The sequence below is a fragment of the Pseudopipra pipra genome, chromosome 10, assembly GCF_036250125.1.
Source record: "Pseudopipra pipra isolate bDixPip1 chromosome 10, bDixPip1.hap1, whole genome shotgun sequence".
NCBI classification, from domain to species: domain Eukaryota; kingdom Metazoa; phylum Chordata; class Aves; order Passeriformes; family Pipridae; genus Pseudopipra; species Pseudopipra pipra.
In genome coordinates this window covers 15,190,014-15,217,642 of record NC_087558.1, presented here as the reverse complement: position 1 = coordinate 15,217,642, position 27,629 = coordinate 15,190,014, and the positions used below count along the sequence as shown (strand labels likewise).

The following is a 27,629-nucleotide window of genomic DNA, read 5'->3' as shown; positions in this document are numbered from 1 at the left end:
TTTAGTTCCTGGATTCCCACTATCCAAAAGGGTCCAGCCCAACTTGCATGCTCTTGCTCCTGCTTGGCTACTTTGGATTCTTTCAACAATGTTAAGCATGCCTTTTAAAACTCTCACTCTGAGTGCAGTTGCTGAGTATGTGTTTTTGTAGCTAGACTGTTTAGTAAGAGTTCATTAAATAACCCTGGTACTGTCCTTGCAATGGACAAGTGTTCCTAAAAGCACTTTGCCATCAGTACTTTAGGTACTGCTGCAAATGAACTCAAAGCTCGGTAACCCTAAACACTTTTAAAAATCAAAAGGTACTTGCTTCAAAATACTATAACCTCTAAAGATACTCTTTATAAACTTAAATTATATCTCATTCTTGAGTTGAGTTTGGTTTTTTTTTAAATGGGAAACTGACATTTTTAAAAACTTTGTCACAAAATGTGATTCTTCTTTTAAATTTTAATGTGGGAAGAAATATGAGAAACAAAGCTGACTGATGACCTTGCAAAATATTGTTTTTCCTTGTTTCAGCATATATTCATCAGTAACTCTTTAGTTATTTTTACAAGTAAATATTTGAAACAAACACTAGTTCGAATTGCATATGAAAAAACTCATAATTTAGAAAATGTGTCAGTAGGATGAATATAAACTATTTCATAATTACAGGAGAGTAACTGGTAAGCTGGATGAAACTTTTTAAATAACATTTATTCTGTTAGAAATTGCGAACTACAGCTGAAATTTCTGAAGTCCAGAGCTTTTTGTATAAAAGGGTAAGAGACCTAGATTAAAATTGTAACCTTGATGTAAAAATCAATGTTATGACAATGTTATGCATGGGAAAATAATATTAAAGAGGTTTTCTTTCTAGTCTAAACATAAATACATGTTTACGCAGTAGTTTCATTTTGGAAAAACATTCATTATTGTGTAGTCAGCCTCCAACTGCAGTACTAAATGAGACAGTTGTCATGCTATATAAACCTCATCAGACAAACTTGGTATCGTTACCCTCTGAGGAGCAAATGAGAACAGCAAAGAAAAATCTTACTTAGGTATTTGTGCTTCAGTCCAGAGAAATCTGTTCTTTCATTGTTTGGGGAGGTTTTCTCCCTCCTCAGTGTCCTCTCTGTTTTCTTAACTGTGGGAATGAAGTGATGAGGTTATTCCAAGCTCACATATTCAGGCAAAATATTTTCTTAAGTGTGCTTCTTTACTGTAAGAGAAAACAGCTTATGCAGCACTGATTCACAGGCAGTTGGCCACAATTACGTTGTTAAAATTTAGGTAGTGTTTATGTAGAAAGTCAATGTACTATTACAAGCTGTAACTTTATAGAGAAAGAGGGTTGGTTTAGGACTCATGGTGGCAATGGTTAAAAGCAATGTAAGTCAGGAAAGTGAAGGTTGGGTTTTACTTCCTAATTACTTTTCTGCAGTTCTCATAAGCAGAATTGCTGGTTAAAACTGTGAGGGTAACTGGTCCCCTTGGCAGCTTCACAAATGTAACCAATACATCACTGCCTTGCTAAGTCTCCAGTGCTAAAAACTAAAAAAGTGAATTCTGTTGCTTTTGGGAGGCCCTTCACAAATTAACCCTGGCAGCTTCTGTGTGGAGAGAGTCGAGCTGTAGTGTCTGCAGCTTGGAGCAGATGCAATATGTGTGTTAGTACTAACTTTTAATAAAAAGATGCCATTTCAAATAGATGTAACCATACTGTTGAATGCAACTGTCACTCATTTTAGTTTTAGGAGATTATTATTAATCATCACTATTTTCTTCATGATATATTAATTACATAAAATATAACAAAAGAAGTCTATTTTATTTCATCAAATTGTATTTACTCAGAAAAATGTAGCCTAACAGTACTCCCTCTAGTGCTTCTGTCCCTGTGGCCAGAATTAAGTGAGTCTGAATTGGACACTATTGCCTCATGTGTTACCCAGTATAGACACTGTTAGGGAAAGTATGAACTCATTTGAGGGAGGGAAGGGGGTATGAGGAGTATGAGAGCCATTTAAATATTGCTTATTAAAGTGTTTTCTCCAATAATTTATTGAGAATTATATTTGTCACCATAGGAGAAAGTAAGGAAGAAAGGACTTTCAGAAACTGGATGAATTCACTGGGTGTAAGCCCATATGTTAACCATTTATACAGGTAAGGGTTTTTTAAAATAATTATTGGACTTCCCTTGGATGACAGGGCAAGAAACAAGGGAAGAAGAGAGGAAAGTTGTATTTCTACTAGAACAGTGATTTCCAGGTTTCCAAACAATGTGATAAGAACTTCAAAACTGGTCTGTAGAACCACATTAAGTAGTATCATACTCAAATAGTCTAGCCATCATCTAGAAATACTAGAAAACCTAAGAAGGTTTTTATGTTGTCCCATCACTCAGTTGTGCTTTGAGTTACATTTTTTTAAAGGTTGAGATAATTGTGGTTTATGATGCGTGGGGTTTTTTCTCAGTAGACTGTAAGGAGCTGTGCAGAGTGGGGTATTCCCTCAAAGGAAGGGCTTTATAACATGCTTTTTAGATGCTTCTGGTCACTTTCAAATTGTGCCAGCAGTTGATTCAAATCTTGTCAATAAAAGATGAGACAGAGAGAGAAACTGGGAGCATCTGCTTCCATGTGTATTTGCTGTTAGGTTTCATTGTGTCTGTTTTCTGACCTCTGTAAAGCGATCTGTAGGTAGCTTAATGTGGAGAATTTCATTCAGTAAGTAGCTCAAGGGGATTATCAGGAATGCAATATATAATGGGAAAATAATACTTTTACTACTATTCTTTTTTCACAAGATAAGTACCTTGGTTTTTATTATTCTCCAGCTAAATACATCTGTAGGTGCAGATAAAGCATCAGTATTTAACATTTGGAAAAGTCCTGAGGAAACTAAAACTAGATCAATAAATTAAAACTCTTTAGCAGCTATTTTGTCTATGCCCACTCTATGAAAGCAATTATTTAATTGAAGTTGGTAGAGCCTATGGGTGAGCTTACTTCACTAAGATTTGTGAAAATAATGAAATTAAATGCAGAATTGGATCTATATAATTGCTGAAATCAAGCAATAGAATATAGGCCAGTTTCTCTACAGAGTGACACACATTTTTATTTAAATGTCTGGAATTTTTCAGTGACCTAATTACACTTTGAGGAGTCTCAAGTACTTACTTTCATGGTCAATACGAGCTTTTGTGCTTAAAAACGTTGTTTTCCTCTGGTTTAGTGACCTTTCTGATGCTTTAATCATCTTCCAATTGTATGATATGACTCGTGTGCCGGTTGACTGGAACCATGTCAACAAACCTCCTTACTCACTGCTCGGTGGGAATATGAAAAAGGTGGGTAGATGCTCTGGAACACAGCCCAGCTTCACTGTCTCCTTTGTGCTGATTGTGTTGTCTGGATTCGTGTGCTACTGAGACAGTCCTGGGGGGGGGAAGAAGAAGAAAGCATATCTTCCAGATATTATCCCAAGGAATAAATAGTAGTTATAGCATATATCACTTTATAAATGTGGACACCTTTTGGCAATATGTATTTTATGGTCTGGTTTGGATATATAAGTGAAAGTTTCAGGTCTGACACAGCTATCACAGCTTGGTGCTCTTATCCTGTGAGGTGTTTCCTCACAGCTGCCCAGAGGATTTGTGCAGGACTTGCAGAATCCAAGTTTTCCATTAGTTTTGTGACTGTAGAGGATAAAGATTACTGTATGTTTAAGAACACATTTAAATATTTTTCCAAGTATAGTTTTGATATAGGTATATTTTAATTCACCGCCCTAGTGAAAGTGAACTTGTTTTTTTCAAATGTGGGAAAAATATAATCATTTTAATATTACACACTTGCATTTATAGTAAAAACTGTGTTATTTTAATCACAGTGGAGGTAGAATAGAAATCCTTCTCTAGCTTCAAATCTCACCATAGGTAACAATAAGCCAAAGTTATTCAAAATACACATAGATTATAGGTCTGTATTGCAGAAATATTAAGATGTTTTCATTATTTGCACACAAAATTTATTTTTAGATTGAGAATTGCAATTATGCAGTGGAACTTGGGAAGGCAAAAGCCAAATTCTCACTGGTTGGTATTGCTGGACACGATCTAAATGAGGGTAATCCAACTCTGACTTTGGCTTTGGTATGGCAGCTGATGAGAAGGTAAGCTGGGCATAATATATGATAAATGTGTATATATGTGTCTGTGCATGCCTGTATGTGTCTTGTATATCAAGGTAAATTAAGGCCAGTGGTCAGTTCACCCAGTGGGTATTTTAGAGAGCAATCTCTAAATATCCCTTTTCTCAAAGATAAACTTTTATATGTGTTTTGTAATTTTCCATATTGTGTAGTGATTGAAAAACATTTTACAGCAACTCTTAAGACCTTATAAACTAGAAACTGGGATTAAAATTATAAATCCTACAGCAAGTAAAAAGAGCTCAGATTATTTCATGTTGATTCCATGTATCTTTCTGTAAGTAGAGAGTAATTTAAATATTTGTAAAACCCAAGAAAGAGGTAATATATACTATAGAAGTTAAAAGGGTAAAAACAATTGTAGGTCATCACAGCTATAGCAACATAACTATCATAAAATCAAAATCTTGCTAGTGTACTGAAGAAAAAAAAATAAAGTGATTTCAATAAAGTTTTTTATTGCAAATGTTTTCCACAAGGCAGTTTTCTAAGACTGATTGCAAAACACTTAATACTTTTTTTCCTCAGACTATTGTGATTCAGTTTTCAATGGTAGGGAGCCATTAAAAATCATAAAGTAAAATTAATTATGGTGTGCTGAGTTAAATACATGAAGAAGATGTTACAGTGAATATTATGAGGTTTGGGATAGTATTTTTTTCTTGCAACCACTGAAAAAGTGATTTAAAGTACTAAATAGTTTATAAGGTAAGGGTACCTTATGAAGAGAAGTACTTGGCATTGTTACTGTGATGAAGTAATATTTTACTTTTGCTTGTAGCTTTGTACTGTTTGAAGAGTTGAGTTCTACTACTTGTTTTAACCTGGGCTCTTGTTTTCTTTACTGAAGGTATACTTTGAATGTACTATCAGACCTTGGAGAGGGGGAAAAAGTAAATGATGAAATTATTATTAAGTGGGTGAATCAGACACTTGCAAAAGCAGATAAGAAAGCTTCAATTACAAGTTTTAAGGTAATCAAATTTATTTACTCTTCCTTCCATATACAATCACACCTGGGATTTTAAACCTGTATGTTAACAGTTTGGCTTCAACAGTGGCTCTCCCATCAGCTATCATAATTCTTTAAGGAAGTGTTTCTGACAGTTTGTGAATCCTCAAAAGTATTTTACGAATTTGTTAATAAGAAAAAGAAATTTAATAGCTGGAGTAAGATAGAAAACAAAAACCCCAACAACAAAAAAAAAAAAAAGAAAAAAAAAAGAAAAAGAAGTTTAAGCGTTCAAAGGGGCTTCTGCCTGAAGTTACCAATGTCTTGGGCGTGGCATGTCGTGTATCTTTCAAATTTTTAGATATAGACACATGCTCATACTGGCATGAAGAACAATTTTGGAAATGCTGGGGGCGGCTCACCAGTTCTACTGAGAGCTGGTTAAAAAGGTGTTCTCAGAGTGACAGAGCCAGGAGAGGGAGCCCAAGGTAACCAGCGACATCTTGTGTCTTGTAAAAAAGCCCTGTGTCAACCAGGAGCTGTTCCCATGCAGCAAATAGGAACAAATTGATAAAGGAAGCTTTCCTTCCACATTATTAAAGTGCTAAACGCAAAGGATATATGTGTGCCAGCTGTGTTATGCTGTGTGAATCTTTAGAAATGGCAGATTAATAATGGCACTTGCATGCAAATATAATATTCTTATACAGGTTCATTGTATAATCAGCAGCAGTTATGTCTGTGATCCACAACAGGAACATAAGTTAAATATTTGAGAGCTCACTGTGGTATGAACTTTAATTAGGTAAGCTTTATTAGGTAACAGGTAATATAATTTTGTAGAGCAAAATATTCCATTTTCATTCTAGGAGGTAACTTAGGTCTTTTCTTAAGAGAGATTGCTGCTTCTCTTATTTCTGCATAAATTGTAATAATGTTGGTATTAAATAAATGAAAGTCTGAAGGGAATCTGTCCCAATATCTTGCTTTTGGTATGCCTGTGTTTTTGGTAGGACATTGCTTGTTTTTAAGGTCATTCAGCTGGTGTTTTTAAGATAATTCAGCTGATGCTTGACCACTAAAGATAAGGAGGTACTGATGTAAAGTGACATTATTCAATATTCTTTTTTTTTACTACTAATTTTTTTACAATATTCACGTATATATTGTCTATCACTCTTTGGATTTTGGCATTACTATGGCAAACAGATAGTAGAGAATGCAGAAATGCCTGATATTTTACTGTGGACTATGAAAGCCAAGTGCTATTGAATTGCCATTAGTTCAAACACTAAAAATGACAAAGGTGTGTCCTATGGTCTTGGGCATATAGTCCATGCATTTAATGTCTTCAAGCAGAATTATCTTAGTATTTTTAGATGTATAATTAATATGATGGCTCTGTGGTACTTCACTGAATTGGGAATCATAGCTCTGACCTGGTGACAGGCAGCTGTGTTGCGTGGCCTGTGCTCGGCTGCTGCTGTCTGCTCTCGGTTTGGCATCAGCAGCTCCTTCTCTGCCCAAGCAGCTGGGAAGGAATAATTGCAGCAACAGCACTTGCTTTTTTGAGAATGTCTGTGTATTAAATACGAAACACAGACTGCTCCTAGTAGCTCAGAATACCATCTGAGTTGAAAAATTATAAAAAGGAGCCATAAACTACTGCAGAAAACGGTTCCATGGCAAGAAAAAGAGAAAACCAAAAGTACTGGGGAATGTAAATATCTTGATGTTGTCTTGAAAGTCTGGTCCTTGGACTTCTATCAAAATTCCCTTCCTTCCTTAGGGAAGGGGGGAAGTTTCATCAAATAAATTTAAACCATTGGTGTAATAATCATATCAGCACAGTGAACCTTATAATTCTGATTGCAGAAAAGAACATTAGATCTCATAAAGAGTGAGGAAAACCTTCACATTATAAAGTAACAAAACAGTATGTATGCAAGATGTGCTGTAGAGTCTTTTGCATTATGAAGATGGAATAATCAAAGCAAATTCCTTTTTCTTTTAGGACAAATCAATTAGCACTAGTTTACCTGTCCTAGATTTAATAGATGCCATTGCACCAAAAGCAGTTCGTCCAGAAATGGTTAAGAGGGAAGACCTTTCTTACCAAGACAAATTGAATAATGCCAAGTAAGTTTTAAATGAATGCCCTGTATTTTCCTGAAATGCGGGAAATGCATGAATTCATGGTGTAATTAACGATTTACTTAATTGTTAACAGAGAGAGATTACACTAATATTAACTGATTTGTTTCAAATGAATATATTATAAATTCTAACATTACTGAGTTATTTTTCTAGAGTATCTAAAATATGAACTCAAATTCACAGGTGATATGACCTCCCACCACTGCACTACAATTGGTTTCTGAATAGCCTGCCATAACCCATATTATTTTTGACAAAAATAACTGCTTTGATAGCCAGTAGGAAAACATCTGCCAGTAGAATTGCTAATACATGCTTTCTTCACAATAATATCCATTTTTTAGTAGAGCCTAAGTACTGACTGAGCAGATGTATCCCACTGTTAAAATCTCATTTTGTTGCTGTGGACCGTGACACATCAGAGATGCCAGACAAATGACAGTCTTTGTTTTCTCTCGTTTTCAAGGTATGCCATTTCGGTTGCTCGAAAAATTGGTGCTCGTATTTATGCTCTCCCAGATGATCTGGTTGAAGTGAAGCCAAAAATGGTGATGACAGTGTTTGCATGTTTGATGGGAAGAGGACTGAACAAAATAAAATAATGAAGACCTGTAATATAACTTTCTGCCACGTTAAACACGATGAATGCCTCGCAGTTTACAGAGTTCTGAAGCTTAGTATGAAATGAGAAAAAGTGTATGCACAAATACACTCATCAATTACCTTTTAATAATGTGTTTATATTAGTTAATTTTATTCCATTTCATAACACATGGATTATTTATGGCTAATACTGTTTTCAGAACCCATTCATTACCAAATTAACATCATAGATTTGTATTGGTTGGAAAAAAACCCACCATATTAATCAAGCTTCATTTGTATTAGTTTTCATAGCATTTTAAGAATCTGCATCGTTTTACATATGTTATTTCAGGACCAATTGCGAAACATTGTTTGATTTTTGTGGGTGTTACTTACATGTAGTCATACACGTTTCAAGGTGCATTCCAATCCTGTCCTATTACTCCAAACTGCACAGAAGTTATCATCCTTGCCTTATTCTCGGAGAGCTTCACTCCTATTGGAGACAATGAGAGTCTTGTCATTGACTTGAGGGAGAGCAAGTGAAGGCCTATGATAATGTCTGAAAACTAATGAATACTGGTTAAGCTGATGAAACTTTTTTTTGTGGGAATAATCTTTAAAAAAAAGTAGTAGTTTTGTTCTGCAGGAACTCTTACAGTCTGTGTCATATGAAAAAACCAGCAATAGAAGGCAGAAATGTCATGTCATCATTAGGTCTGCATATGTATTAAGTTTTGCAGTTGGACTAAACATCTCTTGGTTCGTTTTTTTTAATTTTTCATAAAATATTGTATCAAGAAAACAATAAAGAGCTGGCTAGTCCAGTTTGGGGCTTCACGTTACTGTACTGCATTTCCTTACAGGTCAGTCCTTTGATTTTCCTAAATTGTATATCTTGGGTGCAAAGGTTTTGTGTAGAAAGACTGGTGCATTGTCTGGATGAGATGAAGTCCGTAATTATTTTCTTAGTAGTTTTAAAATATGTATTTGTACTCCTTTCTCTGCAGCTGTAAATTTTCACTTGCTGGAGCTGGACAGTTAATAAAGTTGTTACCAGAAGCCAAACAATAAGACAACTAAATTAAAATGACAGCAAATTTTTTAAAGTATGAAGCTGCTACTTTCTCTCATCTCCTGAAACCAGTTCAAAGTGTGGCAAAACCCAAGAATCATGAGTGAACAGCTGTACTAAGCTTTACATCTTCAGTATCTTGCACACAACTTATCAACAGTAAGAGATGCATCCATTCAGTTTCTATTATATAAGACGATAAGCGGTAGTTGAGAGAATTAAATGCTTGGATTTGGATCCAAGCAGCTGGGATAAAAGAGATTCAGGAAGGGCACTGAGTGCTGGAGTGGGCCCAGAGAAGGACCATGTAGTTGGTGGAGGGTCTGGAGCACAAGTCTGGTGAGGAGGCTGAGGGAGCTGGGGGTGTTTAGGCTGAAGGAGGCTCAAACGTGACTTTATTGCTCTGTACAGCTCCAAAAAGGAGGCAAGTGGGGCCGGCCTCTTCTCCCAAGCAACAGCAACAGGACAAGAGGACATTGTCTCAAGCTGCCCAGGGGAGGCTTAGATTGGACGTGAAGAAGAATTTGTTCACAGAAAGGGTGATCAGACACCGGAATGAGCTGCCTAGGGAGGTGGTGGGGTCACTGTCCCTGGAGGTGTTTAAAGAGCAGAACAGGCACTCCGTACCATGGTCTGATTGGCACGGTGGTGTTGGGTCATACGTTGGACTAGATGATTTCAGAGGTCTTTTCCAACCTAACTGATTGTGTGATTCTCTAAGGGAAAACGCAGAACTGAGAGTGGTCAGGTGGGGGGCGCGGTGTGTGCGCCCCGTTCCTCACCGTGCTCCCTTCGCAGGGGCGCGGGCCTCTGAGCGCTGCCTAGAGGGATCGGGGGTCGGGGGGTCGCGGACGCCACAGGGCAGCGGCGCTTCCTCGAGCCGCAGCCCCCGCCCTCCGCCCGCCCGCCCGCCGGCGCTGCCCTCAGCGCGGGGCCCGGAGCCTGCGCAGTGCGGCGGGGAGCGGCCTCCCGGCCCGGCCCTGCCCGCCCTGCCCCGTGCCCGCCCGCCCGCGGGGTGACCGCGCCGGGGCCGCTGCCCCGCTCCCCGCGGGGCCCGTGGGCATCGGGGACCGCGCCGCGACAGCGCCCCGCCCGCGCCCGCATGGGCCTGGCCGAACCATGGCCGCCCTGTACCAGAGCGCGGACCCGTCCGCCTCGGCCTCGCCCAACAAGCTGCTGGCGCTGAAGGACGTGCGGCAGGTGAAGGAGGAGACCACGCTGGACGAGAAGCTTTTCCTGCTGGCCTGCGACAAAGGTACCGGCCCGGCCCCCCCCGCGAGGCCTCGGCCGCTCGCCCCGAGGGCCCGAATCCCCCCTGCCCGCCGGCGCCGGGGGTCAGCCCGCCATGGCCGCGCCTGTTGCCGGGGGCGGCGGGACCCCCGAGCGGGTCCGGCCCCGCCGCCTCCCGCTGTCCCAGAGCCAGCGGCCCCGGCTCCTTCTGCCGGGAAGTAACTCCTGAGGGAGTTCTGTTTGTGCCGGAGCAATTCGTAAGGTATTTATTTGCTGCGTTCGCTGTTAGAAGAGCCTGTGCGTGTGGAGCTGCTGTAAAATCGGGGCTTATCTTAACATCACCGCAATAAGCGCGATCGATATCCTGCGATTTGTACCCGTGGTTGTGGACGGGCAGAGATTTTCCTTTCTAAAATATGCTTTTTTATGCCTGTATTTAGTTACCCTTGAGTAGAAATATGGTCTTAAATAAAACAGATGTTAACACGTCTGAAATGTTGGACTCCGAGATTGGCTTTTACTGATGTGCTGCGCGGCCCTTCGTGCTTGGTTCACAGGCACGGCTGTGGGGTGTTGACATGTGTGCTGGCCCTGAGTTTAGGTTTGCTCGCACCCGTGGGAGTATTTCTGCGGTGACATCAGCCAGCGAGCTGAGGAACTGTGCTCTGCCCGTGAAGGCTGTCCCGAACATCGGATGAAGCCACAGCTTGCTCTCTCTTAAGTATGAGCAGGGGCTGAGGGACGTAAAATGATGCATGGCAAAAAAATGTACAAAACCTAGTTGTCCATATAGCAGCTGATTCAGTGCTCTTGAAGGCTCTTTATGTATTTTATTCCACGTAGAAGTATTCTATATATACTTCTGTAAGTATGCTACACTAAAGTCTGTCTTGATCATGGTGTTCTATGCTGCAAAATAATGGGTTACCTCAGAGACAGTTTTGAAAGCTACCCGTGCTTTTGTGTGTGTTTGGAACTAAGGGCGTAGATGAAGTACTTATCTATTGCTTTCCTGAAAAGACGTAAATCTTTAGTTTTTTGCCTGATGAGAGAATGCTTATTTACCTTGACTTCTTGCTTGTCTGTCAGTGTCTTGTTGTCAGCTATGGAATGTTGTCTTGTTTGTGGGTAGCTGGTACTTAAAATGTTCACATGCTTTATGGTAATAGAGAATGATATCCATGCATTACTTGTGCAGGTGACTATTACATGGTTAAGAAACTGCTGGAGGAAAACAGCTCAGGGGAAATGAACATAAATTGTGTGGATGTGCTTGGACGAAATGCTGTTACCATAACCATTGAAAATGAAAACTTGGACATACTGCAGCTCCTTTTGGATTACGGCTGCCAGGTATACAACACGTTATTGAAAATTTTCTGTGTAGTCATATATGTTCTCTGTTAATCTGTCAGAATTTGGAAGGGAATACAATCTGCCTTTATAGGCAGTTCAGTTCTTTTTCCATTTAATAATTGCGAAAGTGGGCTTTTTCCACAAAATTTTACTTTTTTGTAAGTATATATAAATATATAAGTAACATTTTCAATCATATGAACAAGTCTGAATTTTATTTTAAACATTATTCCTGTTGCAGATAAAATGCACACATTGTCTTTAAGCAAAATAAACAGTATATAGTCAGTGCATCATATTAAAAGTGTAAATGCAGATATCCCTTTGGCTATGGAGTATAATAACTTTTTAAATGGTAACACGGAAAAATGCACATTATATTAGCTGATTTTAAGTTAAGACAAATGTGCATTGCTGCAAGTGCTTTCTTATTAAAGTTGATCTGTGCTTGATGGCAGAATAGTTCCCTGCCAGCAATGCTTCCTTAACTGTATGCAGCATCTCTGCTGCTGCTGGGAGAGTGGAAGCTATGATGGGTTAAGTGTGTAAGACAGGGAGAAGTAGCATTTCTTACTACATTTTTTGATATTGGACATGAATAAAACAACAAGCTTTCCCCTCCCTGGATCAGTGGCAATAATAAAAGCTGTGTCTTTTATTTTTTAAAGTGAAAATTTGAATTTTTGGAAGTGAATTAAAGAGAATGATATCAACTGAAGGGAAAATGAAAAGCTGCTTAGCTCAGCTTAGGAGAAGTTGCAGAAGGAGTTACCAGCCAAGAAGAAAAAGCTACTACGAATGTGGGGCTGAAGTGTCCCATAGGCCCAAGCTGTGTCACACAGACACTTGCTTTTAACGTTTTTAGTACCACAGGAAACTGTCTCTTAGAACTTGATTTTTGCAAGTATTCAGCATCATCTTTGCTGGAAAGCAATTTCTGAAGTTTGTTCTTTTGCTGTTTGTGCAATGAAACAAATTGTCAGTGAGGCTCTGTGAACTCCTGGAATGACAGCCCGCATTTGTGTCCTGATCACTGGCCTGGTAATAATGCAAAACGTTGTTTTAGTACTTGAAATATGAATTTAAAATAGTATATTAAAAAATGCAGTTTGCCTTGCATTTGACTCTTTCTGCTGTTTTAAGTTACTGCTGTTTTCACATATGATTTGTTTTCTTTCCTTAGTCATCGGATGCACTGTTGGTGGCTATTGACTCGGAAGTGGTGGGAGCTGTGGACATTCTACTTAATCACCGGCCCAAAAGATCCTCCAGACCAACCATTGTCGTTGAGTGTTGTTAGTCCTTGGTTTTTGGTTGGGGAGTGGGGGCTATCTCATTCTGGGTAGCTGTGGCATTTAAAACAATGTTCTTAAATTCTGCATCTCTGAGGTGATAGAACCTGGACACTGAGGATCATTTTTGTAGCCTGATTTGTCTGAAAGATAGAATACATTGTTTTGCTTTATGGCCTAAGGAATACAGCACCTTTATACCTACCAGTGCTAATAGGTGCCTAGTTTGGAAGAGAATGAAAACAGTGGTTATAAATGTTTTATTGTAGCCTGTTTGCGAGCTGGTTAGCAGCCTTGACCTAGAAAGGGTTTATTCATGTATTGAAGCTTCATAGACTTTTTGAGCAAATCTATAAATGTCAGATCCTTACCTTGAAATTAATCACTTGAAACTTAACTTGGAATGCTTAATTGTCAGAGAGCTTTTAAAAGTACACAACTAGAGGTGGAGGAAGGGAAGGAATAAGGTATTGTGTGACAGAGTACGACACATTCAAGATATTTTTTCTGCACTTAGTAAATAAAATAATTTTTTCTCATATTACAGCAAGATAGTTTTTAATATCACACGTATATTGGAGAAGGCAGGCATTGAATGTCAGATTTTCTGTGTAAATAAATCAGAAACATTTCTGTGTCTGTTTCTCAGTATTTATCTGAGAGGTGTTTGAATGTTTTTGCAAATTTTTCCTTCTTGTGTTACGAAACATTGGAAAGCATTTTGAAGAGCAGATTCACTGTTAAACAGTCAAAAAACCCCTTACATGTAAGCACTGTAGTAGAACTGTGGGTAATAAATTTAGACTCTTGCCGTGTTTTATTCCAGAAATTAATGGAACGCATTCAGAACCCTGAGTACTCAACGACCATGGATGTGGCACCGGTCATTTTAGCTGCTCATCGGAACAATTATGAAATTCTCACCATGCTGCTAAAGCAAGATATATCCTTGCCCAAACCTCATGCTGTAGGCTGTGAATGCACACTGTGTACTGCCAAGAACAAAAAAGATAGTCTACGACATTCCAGGTGAGACTCAGCAGTCATAGTCCCTAATAAAAAAATTCTCAGTCCTCAGGTATTGCTTGGGTCAGACTCAGTATGTTTCCTTTTTCTTTGGAAATTTGGCCAATTTTTGGTACTTAAGGATTCTAAATATGTCATGGAACTGTGTCTTCTGTGACATACCACATTTAATGCTTGTAGTGTCTAATTTTAAGAAAGCAGATTGTTTTGTCTTTCAGCTGCTTATGCAGACCTTTGGAATAGGCTCTGATTTGAAACTGCTAATGAAGTGAAACACCTTCATTTTGCTCGCTGTCCTTTTGTCACAGGTTTCGTCTTGACATCTATCGATGTTTGGCCAGTCCTGCTTTAATAATGTTGACAGAGGAGGATCCAATCCTACGAGCTTTTGAACTCAGTGCAGACTTGAAAGAATTAAGCCTTGTTGAGGTTGAATTCAGGTAGGAATTGAAAATACAAACTAATTTTAATACTTATGAAATTACATGTACAGAAATGTGTATGCATTAGAAAAGGTTTATTCTTAATTTTTTTTTTAATTGGAGTGTTTAAACTGATAAATAGACATAATAACAAGTTATATAATATAATTTATGCCTCATTGGTAGTTATTTTGACAGTTTAATGACTTTGAATTTTTTTAGGTGTAGACAGTTCAATCTGTATAGTTGCACCTACAGTTCAAATTTCAGCTCTACTGTGAAAAACAGAAATTATGCTAAAGGCTGACTTATGTGAAAATCACACACCTGTTAATCATATCAGTATCTCACCACTATTCTGCACTTTTTTTTCCTGTATCAGGATAGAAATATGCAATAACTTGTTTATGCTGATCTGACTCATGTTGAGGGTTGTTTAGAGCATTGTTTCTTAAGTTTGCCCCTTATAAGACTTTGAACAGTGCATGTGTATATATATATATGTGAAATATGCATATGTGTGGAGATTTCATGTTGAAAATGCTCTATTTAATGAACAAATGGTCAGTATAATTTCACGTTTGAACTATGCAGATTTCTACCATTTTGTAACTTACCAGCACAAAAACTTTCCAAGAATGTGAAAGCAAGTGTTCATATGAGGTAAAATTCTACTTTCCTAAACAACATGTGAATTTTCTGTATTTTATCTGCTTGTCTTTCTTAAAAAGAGCTCAATTGTTGCATTTTTATGGTACAGGTTGGTACTAAAACGGACTGTGTGCAAGGTGAGACAAGGAAGTCATGTGGTTTCTTTTCCTGTGTTTATTGTATTAATACTTAGTATTCAGTGAATAGACTTTAATTTTCAGATTACAGGAATAAAGCAAAACCCAAAACAACTTCCTGTCAAGTGGCAAGTCCGAGTGATTACTTAGCAGTGCCATGTTTTGTGCCTACCACACTTTCTTATCTCCCGGAAATAATTCTAAGCTTTCATTTTATATATGAAACTCATGAGATGAGAATTTGTACACTGTAAGTCTGTTTGTCAGTTTTTCTCTAGTGGTCTTGCAAACTAAACTGAAGTGTAATGGTCATGTCACATGGTGAGAACTACTCAGAGTTGTCTTAGGAGTGCTTGGACCTTGACACATGACTTTTGGGGTGGTTTCTTTTAATTTGTCTCAGCATAACATACAATCCCAACCAAAAATGGGTAGTTAATTATTTAACGGATAATATCAGAACAGCGTAATAGTACGTTCTGCTTCTGTGTCTTTCAGAAATGATTATGAGGAGCTCGCTCAACAGTGCAAAACCTTTGCTAAAGATCTGCTTGCACAAGCACGGAATTCCCGGGAGCTGGAAGTGATTCTGAACCACACATCCAGCGATGAACATGTAGACAAGCGAGGATTGCTGGAAGAGAGGATGAACCTAAGCCGCTTAAAACTTGCAATCAAGTATAATCAAAAAGAGGTTTGTCTTTGCAGTAATTTGATAGACTTTCCATATCATATTTTGCTAGTAATTAATTTAATTTGTTGTTGAGCCTCTAGACATAGAAATGGAAATAAATGTGCAGGAGTTATAGAAGAGATGGTAATACACAGAGTACCAGCATGTAAAACAGGGAGGTGATGCTGCAAGATACTGAGTGTTTCTTCAGTACTTACTGTGGAGAAGAATGTAGTATTTTCTGTTTTGGAGTATAAACTACTGCTTTTCTATGAACAGCTCTGGTAGTGTAATTATTTGTTCAGATCCTCATTAAATCCTTGCCTAGGGAGGCATGGATCCTTAGATGCCAAACATGATTTATCATCCTCTCACGAGTCATTAACTGTTCAGCTTTGTCTCAGCCTTGCTGGAGCTGTTCAGTAATTAAGTTGGACCTGTGCTGGTTTAACTGAATAGTGCCTCTGTTCCAGAATAGCAGTGCTTTTTATGCCACCAATATGGAACTTATTTCATGCAGTAGATTATTGTCATCTTTGTCCCTTGACAAATTATAACTCTAGCTTTCTGTGCTAGAAGGCAAATGGGTATTTGTGGGATTCCTAGTACAAGGACCAAGGACAGAAAGTTTGCTTTCCATGCAAAATCCATTTTTAGTTAGCATTTGCAGAAGGAGATATAATTCTGTCTGTTCTACTTGTCTGGGTTTAAACTGTTTGTGAAACTGTTGAAACACATGATGTTTAAAAGGCATAAGCCATAGTTATGGAATGCCCTAGAAGCAGCATTACATATTTCTGGTGTGCATTCAACAAGCACACTAAAGTGTTTCAGACGTTCTTCTGGGTTTGAGCATAGCTTGTTTTTACCACAGTGCTTAGAAAATAACAACTTTTTTCTGTGGTATGAGGAAAGTATCTGCAGAATGTGCTTTATTTCTGGCAAGTTTACTGTAGAGACAGTTTTTATGATGCTTTATAAAATATTATGACAACAGCAAGGTTCTTTTTTGATTAAAGGACAGACCATTCTCTGGTGAAATACATTGTTTTGTAACTCATGCAGATAAGCACCTGAAATTTAAAACTATATTTGCATAATATACATACTTTTCAGGACAAACTTGCCTTTTTTTTGAGGGATTGATATGTATAACTTACTCTGATGTAAAATTAACCCTGCTGAATAGAACCATAGTGATTTTAAGAACTCATATGTATAAAACTGCTTGACCACTTTGGTCCTCATCTTACAATGTTTTGTGTTTTACATTGTACATAGTATTCAACAATAACAGGATCTTATTCTTCAGTTAAGATTACTGTACTTTATAATAACACGGAGTGGAGCTGTCTGAGGTGTGATGTTATTTATCTGCTAGATTTCTACATTATTAGAAATCAAAATTCTTAACCTAAAACCCATTGACAGTCTAGTGTGTATAATTTGTGTTTAGTTGCTGACTCTAAAAGGAAATTAGAACAATGGCTGTTTTTATGCATAGTGGTTCCATCATCATCATCATGGCTAGGCTTCCATATTGCTTTGGTATCTTACGAGGTAATTATTTCAAGTTGATATTCTTGCCTTTTCTTGTTAATTGGTATCTACACATAGTTTGAAAACTAATAATGTAAATTAGTGATGTGTAGTAAGAAACCTGAGACTGGTTTCTTGTTTGTTTCTCCCCCCCAGTTTGTTGCCCAGTCGAACTGCCAGCAGTTCCTGAACACGGTGTGGTTCGGGCAGATGGCCGGCTATCGCCGCAAGCACACCTGCAAGAAGATCTTGACTGTTTTGATGGTTGGCATTTTCTGGCCAGTTCTGTCCCTGTGTTACTTGTTAGCTCCTAAATCTCGAGTTGGTCGAATGATTCACACTCCTTTTATGAAGTTTATTATTCATGGAGCTTCATATTTCACGTTTCTCTTATTACTTAATTTGTACTCCCTTGTCTACAATGAGAATAAGAAGAATACAATGGGACCAGCCCTTGAGAGAATAGACTATCTTCTGATAATCTGGCTAATTGGTAGGTGTGATTTGAGTGTATTGGAAGGCAATTGCTGATGTTGATGGCACAGTAATGACTTGTGTAACCTTCTTAGGAAACCAGCATGTTATTGATGTTGTGTATGTTTTTGTCTGCATGCATACCCCATCTTAGTCTAATTAATTGAAGGTGTGCATTTACCTCGTGCTTGTTTTAAAGCACAGAAACAAGTAGTATTTTCTCAAGGTATGGTTTTCCATTTCTGAATGTCATTGCCACTGATTATCATAACTACTGGAAAGGCTGCATGTCAGTTCTGGTTGATGCAGCAGAGGGAGCACAGGTATCATTTTTGTTGAGTTCTCAGGAACTTTCAGTTGAAAATTCATAAAACCTTTTACCATATTTTTGGTTGGATGGCATATGTTTGTTTTTACATTAAAATTTATCTTAATGTGATGATGATTAGATATGTATCATTTGTTTGACCAGACTCATAAGAAGCATGAGTAAAAAACATGGTAAAAAAAAACAACAATTTTTTTATTTAAATAGTTCTGGGTGATTTATTTGATGTTTTAGGGTGGGTTTTTTTGTGTAATGGTGATTTCTTTCACTGTTGAGCTGTATGAAAAATGTTGAGTAGTTCATGCAGATTTTGGAAATACTCAGTACCCCCCACAAACACAGGCAGATCTTAAAGCTTGAAAACTTCAACTTTTGAATGCAAAACAGATTCCTCTTTTCCTTTGAGATTAAATATCTGATTTTAGAAATTATTTTGTTCCATCAAATCTACTGTAGATGAAGTGTGTCCTTAGGTGGTCTTGACTATAAACATTTTATTTTCTTTGTGTAGTATTCTAATGTGGATTTCAAGTAAGATTGAAATATGACCTCTGAGCAACATAATCATTAAAACTGGGTTACTTTTCACATTACTGAATCTTAACAGATTTTTAAAATAGTATTTGCATTTATAGCTTAAATGCTTTTTTTGTAATGGCATATTGTACTTATTATTTACAAATATTCAGTAAGTTGAAAAATAATGTATTTAGAAAATGTGTTACAAAATCAGCTGGAATAAAAAGAACCAAGTAACAAGGATTCACCATATTCCATTTTCCGAATGATATTCCATAGTTCCATTAAAATGCGTTCTAAAAACCAATGTCAAAATGGCCACAGCAGAATTTCTAACACATAAAGTTAGTAGTAAGTTTTGTGTTCTTCTAGGTTAACTTTCAAAATCAAGAATAAAGTAATTTTCTAATTTATTGAGCGTAAATCATACAAGTGTCTTCCACAGGAAAATAAAGCAACAGAACTCCAGTTCTTGTGTGTGTAAATAACATCACCTGTAGCATCTTCTCCATCTCCTTTTACTGATTCTGTAACAAATTCACTGTAAAATACATGGTGATTGTATGTAAAAGAATATCTGTTCAGTACAATGGCTTCACTTCCCTGGGTTTTCTATTTTTCCTGCAGGAATGGTGTGGTCAGATGTTAAGAGACTCTGGTATGAGGGTTTAGAAGATTTTTTAGAAGAATCCCGTAATCAGCTTAGTTTTGTCATGAACTCCCTGTATTTGGCAACTTTTGCCCTCAAGGTCGTTGCCCATAACAAGGTGAGCATTTGTCTTCATAGATCCATTTCTCTGAGCACATCTGACAGTAGTGCAGTGCTGCACAGTGCAGGAAGATGTGTTACTTGTGGTGTCTTGGCAGCAGCAGGTTGTGGTGAAGGGCACAACATTAGTAACAGCCCTACTGTGTGGGTACAGCTCAGGCTTTGGAGTTAAATGTTCTATGGGGGATATGCCATGTAGTTGTCGAGACCTCAGGTCTTGTTGCATCTTGGAGAGAAGCTGATGAGGCAGATAGGAGTTAGAAAACACATCACGACGTGTCCGAGTACTTGGAGACCTCAAACAGAGCTACTGTCTTCCTTGTAAGAACTGGCTGGTCTTCCAGGGGGCTTGATTTTTGTTTAGGGAAGTGCATTTCACCTGATGTGGCATTTGAGCTTGCCCGAGTCCATAGTACATACAGAAAGCTAATAGTAATCTCTGCCTTTGGATTGCCTAATGCTATTTTGTTACAGAAAGTTTTATTTAGCTTTTGATTACATATACTCAAATGTCCTAAGAGGTTGTGGGGGGATTTTTAATTGGTTTTTGGCTTGGTGGGGTTGTTTTGGTTGGAGTTTTTTATGGTAGTAAGGATAAAAGCCCCGAGACCATAGAGGAGCATTGCCTTTCTCTATGAAAAGCCATCTGGATTTGGTTGAAGATGTGAGTTTTGCAGACCATCATTGCCATTCTGTTGCATGTGTTGTTTGCCACACAGCATATGGCAAGCTGCCAGACCAATTGAATGTGACTATTTTAGCAAAATTCAAGCCAGTGCAGTAGCACCATTATTTTATCTTGCAAACTGTAAGTTGACAGCTGTCTGGCAGTTGGGAGGGAAATAAACTGGTTTAGTTCTTCCCAACTTGGTGTTTGGCTCATTTCCCTATCCTTGGATTGATTCAGAGACTGGTAATCACTTGGAAAGGAAGGCTTCATTTCTTGGAAAAAAACTAGAGAGAGAATGCCATGTTGGGCTGCCTTCCCAGCCATTTGCTTTGCAACCAGCACGTCTCGAGTAGCAGTTCCTTTGCTGAGATAAGAGCCCTTTGCTGCTAATTCGAGTTGTAACCTTTGGGAAGATGCAGGACTCCTGTCCTATGTAACAGGCACATAATGGTTTTTTTGCCACTGTTATATGACAAAATTTATTTTTATGGTTTATAAATCATTTAGGAATCCAAATAAAAATGTTTGTCTTACATCTTGGGTCATGTTATATTAAGCTGTAAGAAGTAAAGGAAGAGTCTCTGTAGCAGGAGGATTTGTACACATGCAAATGCAATATATGAAAACACGTTTATCCCTGTTTCTTGCCATCTTTATGCAGCAGATTTTTGGGCAAGATATTTTAAAGCAGCTTTGAGTTCCTTAGTTTTTGAATGTCGATTTTGAGGCAGCAGAAGCTGGTAATATAAATGCTGAGTGCTTTTAGCCAAGCCGAAAGTTGGGATCTGTGGATATTCCATGAATAAGTTGAACAGTAGTACCTAGTGGATAGTACTTGAAGGGTGTGTTTACATCAACAGTTTATTTGTGACTTCCATTCTCTGTAGCCATTCACAAAATCTGTTGAAGGAACCCCAAGTCATAAGTGTTTCTAAAGCTGGTTAAGGTCAGCTGTCACCATGTTGCAATCGCACCTGTGTGTTAGTTTTCTTTACAACATCTTAATGTTGTTTTTGGCTGAGGCCTGTTTTACACATATGCACATGTTTATGAAGTACATGAGTCCCTGTTTCAACAAAGCATGCAAAACAGAGGAATAAATGGCTTCAACAAGTGAGTGGCAGAGTTAGGTGTTAAATTTAAATTGTCTGATTTCTGGCTCCCTCTGGAATGCCTTTTAAACTGCCTTTGTCTAAAAAGAATGAAATTTCTAAAATAGGTGAGACATGAATGATACATGTTAATTTCTTTTATGCTCTTGCCTGTTTTGGAGGCAGAAGTAGGGAGTGGTTCATGGCTGCATTTCTGTATTTGTAATGTCACTGATCTCTGTTTGTCCTTTTCATGTTTCAGTTCCATGACTATGCTGAAAGGAAGGACTGGGATGCATTCCATCCTACCCTAGTAGCAGAAGGACTTTTTGCTTTTGCTAATGTTCTTAGTTACCTGCGTCTCTTCTTTATGTACACAACCAGTTCTATTCTGGGACCACTCCAGGTGAGTATCATTTCTGCCTGAGAAAACATTAAACCTAATTTGCCATCAAGAGTCTTATTGAGAATAAATGAAAAAAAGTTAAGTAGGAAAGTGAAAAGTAGAAAGAAGTGATACTGCATTGAAGTTTGATTTTTTTTTTCAATCTCTCATGTAGAACATGATTGAGATGGGAAAAGGTAAGAAAAAGAGTGAAAGACCTTGTGTAGTTCACTTTCTTATGATATTTTTCCATGATAACTGTACCTATACTGTCTTTTTGTTTTCATCTGTTGTAAGCTTAACATACTGCATAAGTGTCCACAGTTTGAAAAGCGTAAGGATCATTTTCTTCTTGAAAGTTGTGTACAATAATTGGCTTAACTTCTTATCTCTAAAGAGATGGCTGAATGAGGTGTGTAGCAAGGAAGAGCTGTCAAAAGCCTTTCTGTTTTTGTCTGTGATCTCATTGAAGCTGCATGTTGAGTTGTGCACATTGCTTTTGTTTGAAAAATAGAAATCTCTCAAGAGTATTGAAATAATCATCTATTTATTGGCAGTTATAAGAAGGGAGAACAGGTTTCTTACAAATTCTTACTTGGAATTTGCTGGAGCCTTCCCGTGAGTAATGATGAGAGTAAAAACCCCCACGTTTCAATGACATAATTTTCAGTTATACATTTTAGGTGGAAATGTACTTGCATACTTTGAAAAAAATGCTGAAGTCTTGATGTTGCATTAAGCATTAGGCTTGTTGTACAAATTGATTGAACGCTGAAGTCTCTCCACATTTTAAAGAGATTCACTGTTTTATGTGTATATTTATTTATGTACTAGAACTTGCACAAGTTTTTATTAGGAGACTCTGTTATGAAATTCTCCAAGTAAATAAAAACAGTCAACAGTGCCCCATTCAGAGGCACACAGGAGCTTATGTTATTACTGTTGGCCAGTAGGGCTGGTGCAACAACTCCTACAGTATTTTCTGAAAGTAGGTCACAAAGTTCAAATGGTGGTAATCAAATATGGCATGGAAACCCAGCAGTGGGGGTGGGGGAAGGCAGCTACCACGGTCTCTTGGCTATTAGAGTTATTTTTAAGCATTCACTTACTTGACTCATTGGTTAGTAAAACCTATTATAATACAGATTTGTAAGTTGGCTGTGTGTGGTGGTTTTTTATTAACAAAAGGTAGAATAATATTCCCCTAGATTAGATAATTAGATTTCAGATGCTTAGAACTTGTAAATGCTTAGAGAGGGCAAGCATGAATATATGAAGAAAGCAACTGGCATTTGGGATGGGTATTACACTCTGTTCCAAACAAAATAGTTTTGGGTGGTTTGCACTTCTTGTGTGTTCCTGTTTCATCTACTTTATCTCTCTCTTGTCTGGGACTGTGTGTCAGTTAAAGGGTAGATGTTTTGTTGTTGGGAAAATGTAAGTAGTTTTAACATCACCTGGTAAGTTAATATCCTACCATTTGTATCTAGAATTTTAGTTTGAAAAATAGTACAAGGATATCTCCTGATTTTGAGATCTGTTTAAGCATGTGAAAATTCAGCTTAAATATTTAAAATGTAAAATTTTTTTTTTGCTGATTAGAGGCTGAAGGAGAGAATACAAATAATAACTACATGTTTTACTAAAATAGGAAATAAATCTATTTCACAGATTTCAATGGGGCAGATGCTGCAAGATTTTGGAAAATTTCTGGGCATGTTTCTTCTTGTCTTGTTCTCATTCACAATTGGATTGACACAACTTTATGATAAAGGATTTACTGTAAATGAAGAAAAGGACTGTGCGGGTATTTTCTGTGAACAACAGAGCAATGACACATTTCATTCGTGAGTCTGATATCTATAAAATAGCTGATTGTTTTAGCCCTTACTCTTTAGTAATTAAACAAAATTGGAATTTTTCAATGAACTTGAATTTTACATTAAAAACTTTTGGTGTTTGCTTTCCCTAACCAGATTTTTGTTTTTCTTGTTTCTGCAGGTTCATTGGCACATGTTTTGCTCTGTTCTGGTACATATTCTCCCTGGCACATGTAGCAATTTTTGTCACACGTTTCAGCTATGGTGAAGAATTACAGTCTTTTGTGGGGGCTGTTATTGTTGGTACCTACAACGTGGTGGTTGTGATAGTATTAACTAAACTCCTTGTGGCAATGCTTCATAAAAGTTTTCAGCTGATAGCAGTAAGTGGTTTCTGATTAATTTCCAATAACTGCTCGCTGTATGTTTGGATTTGTACAAATTTCTTCCTGTGATGTGTAGACTAATCTACAGACCTTCATGGCTGAGCTCTGTCAGTGAGCTCACAAGGGTCATCTTTCCTTCAAATAAGAACTTTTTATTTATTTTGATCCAAATAAAATGGGTGCTTTGCACGTTGAACGTGTGCAGGGCTTTGGCCTGCTGGGAATTGATGACTTTCTTGATACAGTGGCTGTTCAAGATGCTGTTCTTGATATGTGTGGTGCTTTGGCATTTGATAAGGGGGTTATACCTTCATTGCTGAATTTTATACTTACATAGAGTATATAGTGAATTAAAGAGAGTGTACTTATTTTATGTCTTTAATATTATAATATTAAAACAAGCTTATTAAAATACTACGTAACCTATATCTTAAAATGCTATATAACCAAAATTAAATTATGGTCAGTTTACAGGTATGAGAAAATAAAACTTACAAAATAGCCTGTTAATATTTTTGCTTCTTTTCTCTGTTAATGTTTGTGATGCTTTAGAATCACGAAGACAAGGAGTGGAAGTTTGCTCGTGCTAAGCTCTGGCTCAGCTACTTTGATGACAAATGCACACTCCCCCCACCTTTCAATGTCATCCCTTCTCCCAAGACTATCTGTTACCTCTTCAACAGTCTCAGTAAATGGATCTGCTCTCACACATCAAGTGGCAAAGTGAAACGTCAGAACAGCCTGAAGGTAAGGAGTAACTGGGAAAGCTCCAGGCTCTGAAGCTGGAGAGGTCCTGCTTGCTAAAATGAAATGTCATAAGGTGAACGCTGCTAAGATTAACTCCAACTACAGAATAATGTGTATTGCATCTGAAATATAAATAAGTGGCACCTATTTCTGCTTAAGTAAGGTTCTAATAACTTTCTGGTTTGGGAATTTCAACCCCCTTCCCTCCAACCCCCAGTTCCCCCAGAAATAGTCTGGAAAAAAATGCTTTGATTGAATGAAAACACATAGAAACCTCAGGGAAGTATGTGCTAATCTCAAAAATGGTGAGGTTAGAGTATTCTTTGGGGAAGGTAATTGGTTTTAAACACATTACAGAAGTGTCAAAATAAATAACCGAGAACGATCACTGAAGCCTTTCGTTGTTGGGGGGAGGAATTTTTATTTTTTTTTTCTTAAATAAACTTTTTTTGTACCCTGTAATTTTGCATACTAATTTTGCATCTTCTTGCTGACAAAAATAGCATTAAATAAACAAACTAAAACACTTCATGGAATTTGCACTGAGAGACATTCAGGACTATGGAACCTCTTAATTGCTCATAGGACAATTACCAAGACAGGTAGATAAAAAAATTTCAGTTTTGATGGTACAGCAGATTATAATTTAAATTTTGCAGGCAATTTAGATGCATTGTATGTTTGTGCACAACGGCATGTATTTATAAAATAGCTTTGTTATTCATATTTATTCTCTCTATAGTTGTATATAGGCTTTAGGGCTCAAAGTTCACTTTTCCACGGTAAATGTGTGATGTTTGTTTAAAGGAATGGAGAAATCTGAAGCAAAAGAGAGATGAGAATTACCAAAAGGTGATGTGTTGCTTAGTCCACCGTTACTTGACTTCCATGAGACAGAAGATGCAAAGTACGGATCAGGCAACTGTGGAAAACCTCAACGAGCTGCGGCAGGACCTGTCAAAATTCCGCAATGAAATGAGGGACCTGCTCGGCTTCCGCACTTCTAAATACGCCATGTTTTATCCAAGAAACTAAAGCCTAGCTTATAAACAAGAAGTGTGTACTTTCAGATACCTGTAGGTAAAAGTGTTGCCCTAATTCTGTTGCCAGATCATATCAACAAGACATTGCACAAAAATACATTTCAAAATGCATTTGCATGAGTCGCAGCTGCAGCAGAGTGGTTGAAATAAATGCAAAATCAGATATAGTAATTTTCTTAGGCTTTCAGTGTGTATATAAAATTTGTATATAGGAGTTTTTTAAATGTTCCTCAGAGCATGGCTGTCAGGTGTCAGAGCTTCATAACTAGCACAACATCTTTCTTTCTTCTATTTTTGCTGTTTGTTCTTTTTTGATACTTGTTTTTCAAGTTGTGGGGGAAGATAGGCTTTTTAAACAAAAATCCAGCCTACGTTTATTTTTAATAGAAAAGTCAGATATAGAATAATAGAAAATTTCCAGCACAGTTGGAAATTATGTTTGACTGTAGGTTACAGTGCATGGGAAGACTGTATGGCTCTGAAAGAGGCAGTTCTAGTTTTGTATGTTAACGACTGTAAACTAACATTTATAGAATACAGCACATCAAATCATCAAGACTCTTCCCTTTCATGGGAACACTGACATTTTGAACACAAAATGGACCAACTATTTCTTGAATGTTGATGGTTATATATAAGACAATCAATCCCTGCTTGGATTTTTCAGCAGTGCCTCAATAGTACATTTTAAAATATGTGCTAAGATTGGGAACAGAATTTTAAAACTAACCTGTGCACATTTAATGTTTGATGTCTTGGGGTTTTAAAATCTGGATAATAAATTATTTGAATTATTAGAACCTGTGATTTAATGAAAGTGAGGTGGAGCACATGAGTGCTGTTGTTTGCAGTGCTGAACAATTCCTGTGAAACATTCTATGCTTGTTTCTGTGAGATCATTGAGTCTGGTCATTGGAGAGATGTACTACAGAATGGTCTGCTTAACACAGGTTTTACATATCCTACTTTAAACTTTTTTTTTCTTTTTTCCTGTTTTTTACCACAATTGTTGCCAAGCTAGAATTTAGTTTGTGTCAGGAATACTATGTTTTGTGAAAACATGTGATCTGACTTTGCTTACAATGGACAGTAAGGGCTTTGTGGATTTTCTGTGCTAGAGGGTCCTTTATATGCTTTATATATATTATTCAAGCTGAAAAATTGTAATTGAGAAATGTGAGATTCCTGTATTTTTAATTACAAAATAAGTATATTTATGACAGCTAAAGGGTTGACTGACAATTTTGTTGTTATGATGGTGCTGTTCTAAAATGGCTGTACGGCCAGAAGGCACAGGCAGCCAGAGTGGTCTTTGACTACAGTAGATTTGGGGAGATTGATGGAGTGGAGGCTCACACGAATGTTTACTTTTTTGAAGGAATTCTTATAAAACTCTTTCTTGTAAAGGTAATATATTTTCTGTACTATGACATTATGTATTTCTGAACTAGGTTTTAATACTCTGCTTCCAGAAATGTTACAGTCTAGAGGGATTCTGATACGTGATTTCATGTGAATAGGAAGTTAACCTCTTGGTTGAAAGCAAAGAGGATCACTGAGTTTTGTGTTTGGACTCAGATCTCATGTCTGGATAATGCACCAACATAAAATCTATGTGCTGTCTGTGTTACATAGATCCAAAAAAGGAAGCAGACAAATAAAAGCTCTTTGAAAAATGCGGTTGTATTAATATTAGTCATATTGCAAACACATTATATCAGGTACCACATTGAAGGTAATTTGTCATGTCAAGGTAGTAAGTTTAAGGAAGGTAGCTGGTGTCAGTGTGTTACTGCCTTTTTTCCTCCTGGACTCATCCTGTTTGGTTTGTTGAAATGGCATCATCCAGTGCCATGAAGAGATGCTTGAGCTGGTTCCAGACTAGCTAGGCTGGATCCCAGGACCATTATTAGGTGTTTGGCACTGGGCTCACGCTGGTTGGTTGTGGGAAGCTGGGTATGTTGAGAGTATGACTGAAGGAGCTGATGGACTGACTGCTTTTCACATGTTCAGCAGAGTCACTGAGAGCCAGCTTGGTCATTGTCTTGTGGCACAGTGTCCTACTACAGTGTGGATGTCCTTAGGAAGAA

The 27,629-nt window shown here is 37.6% G+C and overlaps 3 protein-coding genes across 11 annotated transcripts in view; 2 read left to right on the top strand and 1 right to left on the bottom strand.

Annotated features, from left to right (window-relative positions):
• Positions 1 to 8,751, top strand: part of PLS1 (plastin 1) — a 44,078-nt gene extending 35,327 nt beyond the window's left edge. For all 6 annotated transcript variants that reach the window (XM_064666397.1, XM_064666394.1, XM_064666396.1 and 3 more), the window contains exons 11-16: positions 2,079 to 2,157; positions 3,232 to 3,346; positions 4,040 to 4,173; positions 5,063 to 5,186; positions 7,179 to 7,303; positions 7,788 to 8,751. In XM_064666397.1, the coding sequence (XP_064522467.1) occupies positions 2,079 to 2,157; positions 3,232 to 3,346; positions 4,040 to 4,173; positions 5,063 to 5,186; positions 7,179 to 7,303; positions 7,788 to 7,923 (713 nt within the window). In that variant the 3' untranslated portion in view covers positions 7,924 to 8,751. The remainder of the gene's footprint in view (positions 1 to 2,078; positions 2,158 to 3,231; positions 3,347 to 4,039; positions 4,174 to 5,062; positions 5,187 to 7,178; positions 7,304 to 7,787) is intronic.
• Positions 1 to 10,085, bottom strand: part of LOC135419697 (uncharacterized) — a 36,684-nt gene extending 26,599 nt beyond the window's left edge. The window contains exons 1-5 of one of the 3 annotated variants that reach the window (XR_010433099.1): positions 9,764 to 9,856; positions 8,303 to 8,402; positions 4,931 to 5,087; positions 3,177 to 3,434; positions 1,046 to 1,210 (exon numbers count right to left, since the gene is read on the bottom strand). Coding sequence is in view for 1 of the 3 variants with exons in the window: in XM_064666409.1 (XP_064522479.1) it covers positions 1,046 to 1,135; positions 3,177 to 3,255 (169 nt within the window). In the remaining 2 variants the exon portion in view is untranslated. Of the gene's footprint in view, positions 1 to 1,045; positions 1,211 to 3,088; positions 3,435 to 4,930; positions 5,088 to 8,302; positions 8,403 to 9,763 lie in introns of those variants that run through there. The other 2 variants (XR_010433098.1, XM_064666409.1) reach the window with 2 other exon arrangements.
• A 13-nt stretch (positions 10,086 to 10,098) lies between these two features.
• TRPC1 (transient receptor potential cation channel subfamily C member 1) lies at positions 10,099 to 27,215 on the top strand. 2 transcript variants are annotated; one of them, XM_064666391.1, is made up of 13 exons: positions 10,099 to 10,236; positions 11,410 to 11,564; positions 12,751 to 12,862; positions 13,686 to 13,888; positions 14,194 to 14,325; positions 15,594 to 15,789; positions 17,464 to 17,800; positions 19,256 to 19,395; positions 21,421 to 21,564; positions 23,215 to 23,390; positions 23,545 to 23,746; positions 24,302 to 24,496; positions 25,304 to 27,215. In XM_064666391.1, the coding sequence occupies exons 2-13, from the start codon at positions 11,518 to 11,520 to the stop codon at positions 25,529 to 25,531; spliced, it is 2,112 nt and encodes a 703-aa protein (XP_064522461.1). In that variant the 5' UTR covers positions 10,099 to 10,236; positions 11,410 to 11,517; the 3' UTR covers positions 25,532 to 27,215. The 2 variants fall into 2 exon arrangements, with proteins under 2 accessions (XP_064522461.1, XP_064522460.1); XM_064666390.1 differs by having other exon boundaries at positions 10,101 to 10,236; positions 12,751 to 12,852.
• Positions 27,216 to 27,629: the final 414 nt, after the last annotated feature.